Source organism: Euprymna scolopes, chromosome 6, assembly GCF_053919585.1.
Source record: "Euprymna scolopes isolate OS-2025 chromosome 6, ASM5391958v1, whole genome shotgun sequence".
Lineage (NCBI taxonomy): Eukaryota > Metazoa > Mollusca > Cephalopoda > Sepiida > Sepiolidae > Euprymna > Euprymna scolopes.
In genome coordinates this window covers 24,205,682-24,213,740 of record NC_136487.1, presented here as the reverse complement: position 1 = coordinate 24,213,740, position 8,059 = coordinate 24,205,682, and the positions used below count along the sequence as shown (strand labels likewise).

Below are 8,059 nucleotides of genomic sequence, written 5' to 3'. Positions count from 1 at the left end.
AGAGGGCTGGTGAGCTTATGTCCTAGCTGATGAGAGGAGACATTTACATTAGCCATCTCTCCCACCCACAGTGAGTTTTTTGCGGGCACGACAAAAGAATTCTGTACAAAAGTCCTCTGAAGCTATATACAATGTTGACTAGTGATGAAATCACTAGTCTTGGTTGCGCCGGGGCCGCAACCTACTCGCTGGTGCAGTTTCTAAAGCACTAGGGGCATTGTGTGGCATGAGTCGGCTAAAGGCCCTGGAGGCCTTCTTGGCAATTGCATGTTCTTGGTGGTGGTGTCGTTTCCAGCTCCAGCGTTCTTGGAAGTGATCGCATGTGCGACTGGTACGGAGTTCTCGGGAGTGCCAGAATCTCTAGCTGGGTCAAAAGCATGAGGAGTAGTTGGAAGGATCTCAAAAGGGTTTGATGGTGTGTCATAAAAATCTTTATCACCGGACTTACGTATGGGACTATCTGTTGGATTACCAGCATGGACTTCTGGCAGGGTGGCAGGAGAGTCCTCTAACGCCCCTGATAGGGTGCTGATAGAGGCGTCTTTTGGCAGCCTTGTGACTGGTAAGAAAGACTATCACATCTTTGCTAGTTGTGGTCCTGAAAGACTTGAATTTCCAAAGGTGTTGTCGGTTTCTGAGCGTGAGTCTCCCAGAACCATCTATCTTGAGCTGGTGAAATTGTCTCACCTCCACAACAGTGCCTGTTCGTTCCCAGCGTTTAGGGTGATTTCCAGTTAGGTTTTCAATATACACATGATCTGCCATGCTTAGAGGGAGCAAAGATCTTGTATGCTCGCTCCACTTTTCATGCTCAAGAAAGTGATGTTTTACTGGTGTCTTTTCCCTGTTTACGAGCATTTCAGACTATGTAACGACCCATTGGGATTGGGATGGGATCTCTAATGGGTCGTCTGAAAACTATAAGAGCAGGGGATGCCTTCGTCTCTGGGTCAATGGAGTTTAGCATCACCCGTTGAAACTTGTCCACATTGATGGACCCGCCCACTGAGGTGTTATCCATCAGCATTTGTTTGACAGTTTTGACTGCAATTTCTGCTCTGCAGTTGGCATGAGGGTTGGCAACAGAGGTGAGACGATGGTGGACTTCCCATGATTGGAGGAAATCCTGAGTCTCCCCAGCAGTGAACTGGGGTCCCTTGTCGGATGTCAGCTCCTCAGGCACTCCAAAAGTCATGAAGACTTCTCTGAGACGCTTGATGAGGCCATCTGCACCGTTCTCTGCTTGAAATACCATCGGCCAGTTGGAGTACCGGTCTACCACCACAACATAATCATGGTTGTTGTGTGTGAAGTAGTCACTGGCGATCTTGTGGAATGGGTACTCTGGAGGCGCAGCGTTAAAAGGTGGCTGCATAGCATTGGACTTTGCCATCTGATGGCAGTGGATGCAATTATCCCTGACACGTTGGATGTCGATGCTGATATTGGGCCAGTAAACCGAGTCAGCCGCGCGGCACACATGAAGCTGACTCCCTGGTGGGCCACATGCAGGGCCTCCAATATCTGTTGGCGTAATGTTGCCGGTACAATGAGGTGGTTGTTGGCAAGGATCACGTCATCAACAGTGCAAAGGCTGCTGTAGATGTGGTGGTACGGCCGGAGTACAGTCCTTAGCTGTCGACAGTCTAAAGGAAATCCGTCATGAATTATTCGGTGCAATTCCTGTCTGCGTCCGAAGATGTAGCTTCTCGCACCATGTCCCAGGAAACCACATTAATGTCTTCATAGAGAGTTTTAGACATGGATGCGTGTATCCCCTCATCCTCTCCAATATCTGTGGTGTCTTCTGGGCTAGAAGTATCATCTGCGCACCTGGCGGCTGGTGGGTACTGGAAGGTGACGTCGGGTCCCAGGTTCTTCTTTCCAGAGATGTGGATGACTTCAAAGTTGTAGGAGAGGGTCTTTTCCTTTAGATTCAACTGACGGTGAATCAAGGAGCGGTCATTGAGTATCCCGACCAGTGGCTTGTGGTTGGTAGCCACATTCAAGTCATGGCATCTGAGGATGTAATACCGTGTTTGGTGCAAGGCGTAGGCAACAGCGAGGGCTTCTCCTTCAATGGGTGCATACCTGGATTCTGCCGCGTGGGTGAAGCGGCTACCCACCAAGCAGAGCTTCCAGCCCTCCTTGCAGCACACAAGCGTCCTGGTGGCGCAGTCACAGTACTTCTGCATCATGAAGTACCCGATGCCAGTGACCGACCAGTCAGTTAACAGACAGGTTGGGCGGGATGGCTGGGACAACCTCACTCCCTCCTTTATGATCTTGAGCTTAGACTCAGCAAATATCTCAATCAATTCCTCTGTCCACTGAAATTTGGTGGATGGTTTCAGGAGATGCCGGAACGGCTGCATGTGCTTGGCCATGGAGAATCCATATGATCCTTGATTGACCAATCCAAACCAAGCCCTTGCACCAGTGATGTCCTTCGGAGTAGGGAAATTCTGAATAGATTCCAAGAACTTGTCAGACGGGGTGACATTAGTGGATGTGATCTGGAGGCCCGCAAAGACAACAGTCTCTTCTGCGAATTGGAACTTCTTGGGGTTGAAGGTAATCCTATTTATGGTGCAGATGTCCAGCCACTTGCATGCCTGGAAGAATGATGCCTCTATTGAGTTGGCCCACATGCATGTGTCATCCACGCACTTAACCTTGTTTTTGAAGTTGGCGATAATAGCATCAAATCGCTGATTGGTACCACCTTGTAACGATAACACCCCCATGGGGTTATGAAGGTTGTAATGTGGCGATCTTCCTCTCGGATGGGAACAGAATGGTAACCATTCCAAGTGTCCGTGACGATCTTCCGCGTGTGCTGGGGGACACAATCTGCCAGATGGAAGGGACTTTCCACATGGTGAGTCTGCCTCATGGAACATCGATTCTGTGGCTGCAGATCCACTGTTCTTCTAGTGGAGCCGTCAGCATTTGTGGTCACCACCATGTGGGAACACTAGGTGGTTGGCGTTGGAGCTGACCTTCTCTAGGATGCCGATAGTGACGTCTCTCTCAAGGTCGTTATAGACCTTATCCTGCCAGTGTAGGGGGACCAATGCAGGCTTGTGAATGGCGACTGGCTTTGCGTTGGGGTCGATATGGAGCTCCAGTGGTTCACACTTCATCATGGGAAGTGGCTGGTACTCGCATGTATTAAACGTTTTTGATGAATAGAAGTCAAGCAGCCATTGCTTCAAAATGGGCACATTTTCATCGGTGGGTGCAATACCTGTTGGAAGCTTTGTTGGTATAGGTGGTGGTAAATCAGTGCGTTTTGGGAACGAACACTGCCTATTTTCATCTTCCACTGTAGCCAGGGTGTCTTGAGGCCAACTTACTGGCACAGTTGGGAAACTGGCAGGTATGGCCCCTAATGCCACTAGTGCTTCACGACAAAGGAAAGCTTTGCCGATTTTTCTAGACACATATAACAACTGCTTTGTTGTTTTTGGTGTGCCAGATACATCAGCTGTGGATACCTCCACAAAGATACCTCCTTCAACCCCTAGATCCTCCTCGATAGCTCCTCACATGGACAATTTGACAGGGAATTTGTTAGCCTTGGCGATGCCCATCGCAAGTGCTGATCTGATGGGTATGATGGAACTCTGACAGGCAGAATCCGCCACCATAGGTATTTCGATTGATATGAGGTTGGAGGATTTTAGTGGGCGGTCAAGCTTCTTGTGATCATCTGGTAATGGGGTGAGCTTCACCGTCATCATTGGGTGGGGCTTGGAAGGTCTAGCAACCCATTTGCCTTCGTAAACATGATGGTCGATTGGCTTGCAGCTGCTAGTTAAGGATTGATGAGTCTGGACGGTACAAAGCTGGTCAAATAGAGTGCCAGCTTCATCATCCCCTGTTTGCAAGGTGTCATTACTGTACTTGGGCTTAACAAAACAGCGGGGGTTCTGAGAGCACCTCCTGGAAGATCTGTCTCGGTGGCCCCATAACCCACAATTCAAGCACTTACTGCAGTTGGTCGCAAAATGGCCTTTTACAGAGCACTTGCTGCATGTTACAGACCAAGCACTGCAGGACTTGGCTCTAGAATTCCGGTTGTTCGACTTACCGTGCTGTAGTTCTCCACAGGCCCAGCACTTGCTCACCTTGTTGCTGCAAGATGATTGTGACTGGTGGGGTTTGTCGTTGCCGTGGCTTATGGTGGTGGTAGTTTCCCCAACAGCTTCCCTGTTGAATTTACCCTGTTCCTTCTGGGCTATATAGGCAACAGTTTCCTCCAGGGTTCGGTCTGTTTTGGGATCACCCAACAGATCAGAAAGAATCTCTGGATCAGCAATACCACAAATAAGATTATCCCTAATAATCTCACTGCTGTAATCATGTGTGGCCACAGCCCGGTTCTTTACACTTTCTGTGTACTGGCATAAGGCGGACTGACCCCTGAGAGCAGCAAGGAAGGTCCTGATAGGGGTACCAGGGGCCTGTGTCATCCTACTGAGGGAATAAAGTACTTGGTAAAATTCAGTTGTAAAGTTACACTCTTCTAGAGGTTGAAGTTTCAATCCTTAGTCGACAGAACACTCAAAATACAATTGCGGATTACATAGGGTATGTTTGATCGAACAAGAGCATTCTACCTCTGCTGTATTTGATTCCGTGCAGATTGCCGAGTCCGACAAGATACACCAGAAGAAGGTTGGAAGTTACATCAACTGAAACGTTGTGAAACTAACACTTAACAGTTATCTACAGAATTCAAATAATACTAAGAAAAAATTTATATCGTACGAAAGAATCAACGAATGGTCAAATAAATTATCACAGAAAAAGAAACTAAATATTCAACTTCAGACACAGCAAAAACAAACAAAAGAAAAACAAATAAAAACGAAGATCAGAGACAAGAATAAAATGAATGAATCTTTAAAAGATTCTTTCAAATGGGAACAAGTTCCCTCCCCTTCCCCTAAGATTCTTTTTGTTTTAATGATAATTGCTGGTGTAAAATTATCGCTTGGGTTAAAATGGCAGGAGTAGCAGAAATGATCAAGGGAGACAACCTGCAATTTGCAGAGATGAAAGATGTGTTTGTGAGGAAAAGCTTTCAAAACACAAAAGGCACATTTAGGAAATACTTTGTCATTATGGCACAATTGATTTTCAGATGATTTCGTCGGAATTTCCCGTTTCGCTTCCTTTCTTTTCTTCTGTATGACATAAACCTTTTGGAATAGTTTTGGTATCATTGATTTCTATAACATATATCATATTTTATTCTTATTTTTCTCCATTATTTTTTTTAAATATTTCTCCTTATATATATTTTCTATTCTTTGGTATATTTCTTCTATCTCTACTTACTATCTATTCAACCTCTTGTATATTTTTATTTCTAGGCTAATGTTTTATGCTAGTTTTTATGTGTATATATATATATATATATATATATATATATATATATATATATATATATATATATATAATCTTGCTCTTCTCTGTTTTTAAGATGAGAAGCATTAAGTTTCGAAATATTACGGTTAAAGAGTTTTATTTATATTTAACATGTTTTTCCTTGTTGCTTTGATGATCAAATGAATTTTATTTAATTTGAATTTTCAGTAATTGTTTCATTTTCTTATAGTAACATACACAATGAATCATAGTCAGCTAAAGTCTTCCTGTATTTTCCGCGTGACTAACCGGGAACGATGACGATTCAAAATAGTCCATTTCCTTTTTTTAGCGATTTATTGAAATAAAATATAAAAAAAGCACATTATAATTTAATATACACATAAAAATTACAAAATTAGTCTTTATTTGCACTTTTAATACCAAAATTAATGTTTATGAAATTATAAAAATAAGTTTTTTTTATTTGAAATTTTATGATAAATATGTCTATGAAATTATAGAAATAAAAATAACAAAATTCGTCTTTCCTTGCACGTTTTTACGTTTTTATAAGCTTTTTATAAATCTAATATCATAAAAAACGCATACCCCCAAAAAACATTTGCAAAATGTTTTCAATAATCTATATCTATAAAAGTGAACGTGTCTGTGTATCTGTGTGTCTGTGTACATTTCCCTACGCAATAACTCTGTCAATTTTTAGTCTACAGACTCGAAATTTGATATACAGTGTACTGAGATTTGGGAAAATCGATGTGATCGGTTTTTGGCCAGAAATTTGGCAATTAAGGGGTCAAAGTTCAACGATTTGACCTTTATGAACTCTACCAACCTCCTCCGACAATTTTGGGTCTATGCACTTGAAATTTTAGATATGCGTTCCTTGGACATGGATCTAACTTAATAACTTAATCTTAGCCCAAAACAATAATTTTAAGGGGTCATAATAGTGGTCAAAGTTTAAAAAAATGACCTCTGCGGTCTCTTCCAAATTACTCAGACAATTTCTGGTCTAAATATTTGAAATTTTACATAAAGGGTATTCAGAGATAGGGCAAGCTTTTTTCATCAGTTTGGGTCGAAAACTTTTAGTTACCAATATATAAATGTATGTATGTATGTATGTCTGTTTGCATGTCTGCCTTAAACTTTCAATAGAGGCGACGGATTTTATCAAGATCAGTACCGTTTTAAAGTTCCATCTTTCATACGACAAATATCGAAAAATTGTCTAAAAACATTAATATCTTCCCCTTCAACTAGGCATTTTTCTACAGTGGGGGGTCACTTTTTTCGCCAATATTTTTTAAAGTTATCCTCTCTTTTAGATTGTCTAGCCTTAATTTTTAAAAATGTCGCTTCCTGTTTGGCGGTGGTCGTAACAGCATAAACGTTAGGTTTTACCCTGTTCTTTTCCTCCTTTGCGGTACGGGTTCGAGCCTGCCTTCCTACTACCACTTTTTTTTTTGTCAACATACACATTCAAACATCCGGGCAACGCCGGGCGGTCTTGCTAGTATATCTATAAAAATTAAAGTGTGTGTGTGTGTGTGTTTGTTTGTGTGTGTGTGTGTGTGTGTGCATTTCGATACGTAATAACTGTCAATTTTCAGTCTACAGACTCGAAATTTGATATACAGGGTACTGAGATTTGGGAAAATCGATGTGATCGGATTTCGGCCGGAAATTTGGAGATTAATGGGTCAAAGTTCAACGATTTGAGTTTTGAGAACTCTATCAACCTCCTCCTACAATTTTTGGTCTAAACACTTGAAAATTTAAATATAGGTTCCTTGGATATGGATCTAACTTAATAACTTGATTTGAGCCCAAAACAATAAATTTTAAGGGGTCATAATAGGGGTCAAATTTTAAAAAATTTACCTTTTTTTTTTGCTCAACATACACCTCCAAATACTCGGCAACGCCGGGCTGAAATGCTAGTATATCTATAAAAGTGCAAGTGTTTGTCTGTCTTTGTGTATCTCTGTGTTTGTGTGTGTACATTTTCCTACGCAATAACTCTGTCAATTTTTAGTCTACAGACTCGAAATTTGATATATAGGGTACTGAGATTTGGGAAAATCGATGTGATCAGTTTTTGGCCAGAAATTTTGCAATTAAGGGGTCAAAGTTCAACGATTTGACCTTTGAGAACTCTACGAAACTCCTCCGACAATTTTAGGTCTACGCACTTGAAATTTTACATATACGTTCCTTGGACATGGATCTAACTTAATAACTTGATCTTAGCCCAAAACAATAAATTTTAAGGAGTCATAATAGGGGTCAAATTAAAAAAAATTTGACCTCTGTAGTCTCTACCAAATTACTCAGACAATTTCTGGTCTAATATTTGAAATTTTACATAAAGGGTATTCAGAGATAGGGCAAGCTTTTTCATTGGCTTGGGTCGAAAATTTTTAGTTACCAATATATAAATGTATGTATGTATGTATGTTTGCATGTCTGCCTAAAACTTTCGACAGAGGCAACGGATTTTACCAAGATCAGTATCGTTTTAAAGTTCGACCTTTCATACGACAAATATCGAAAAATTGTCTAAAAATATTAATATTTTCACCTACAACTTGGGACTTTTCTACAGGGGGGGGGTCGCTTTTTTCGCCGATATTTCTTAAAGTTATCCTCTCCT

The 8,059-nt window shown here is 41.7% G+C and overlaps 1 protein-coding gene across 1 annotated transcript; it reads right to left on the bottom strand.

Annotated features, from left to right (window-relative positions):
- Nucleotides 1-859: 859 nt before the first annotated feature.
- On the bottom strand, nucleotides 860-1,393 carry LOC145277461 (uncharacterized). Its single transcript, XM_080128824.1, has one exon. The coding sequence runs from the start codon at nucleotides 1,391-1,393 to the stop codon at nucleotides 860-862; it is 534 nt and encodes a 177-aa protein (XP_079984950.1).
- Nucleotides 1,394-8,059: the final 6,666 nt, after the last annotated feature.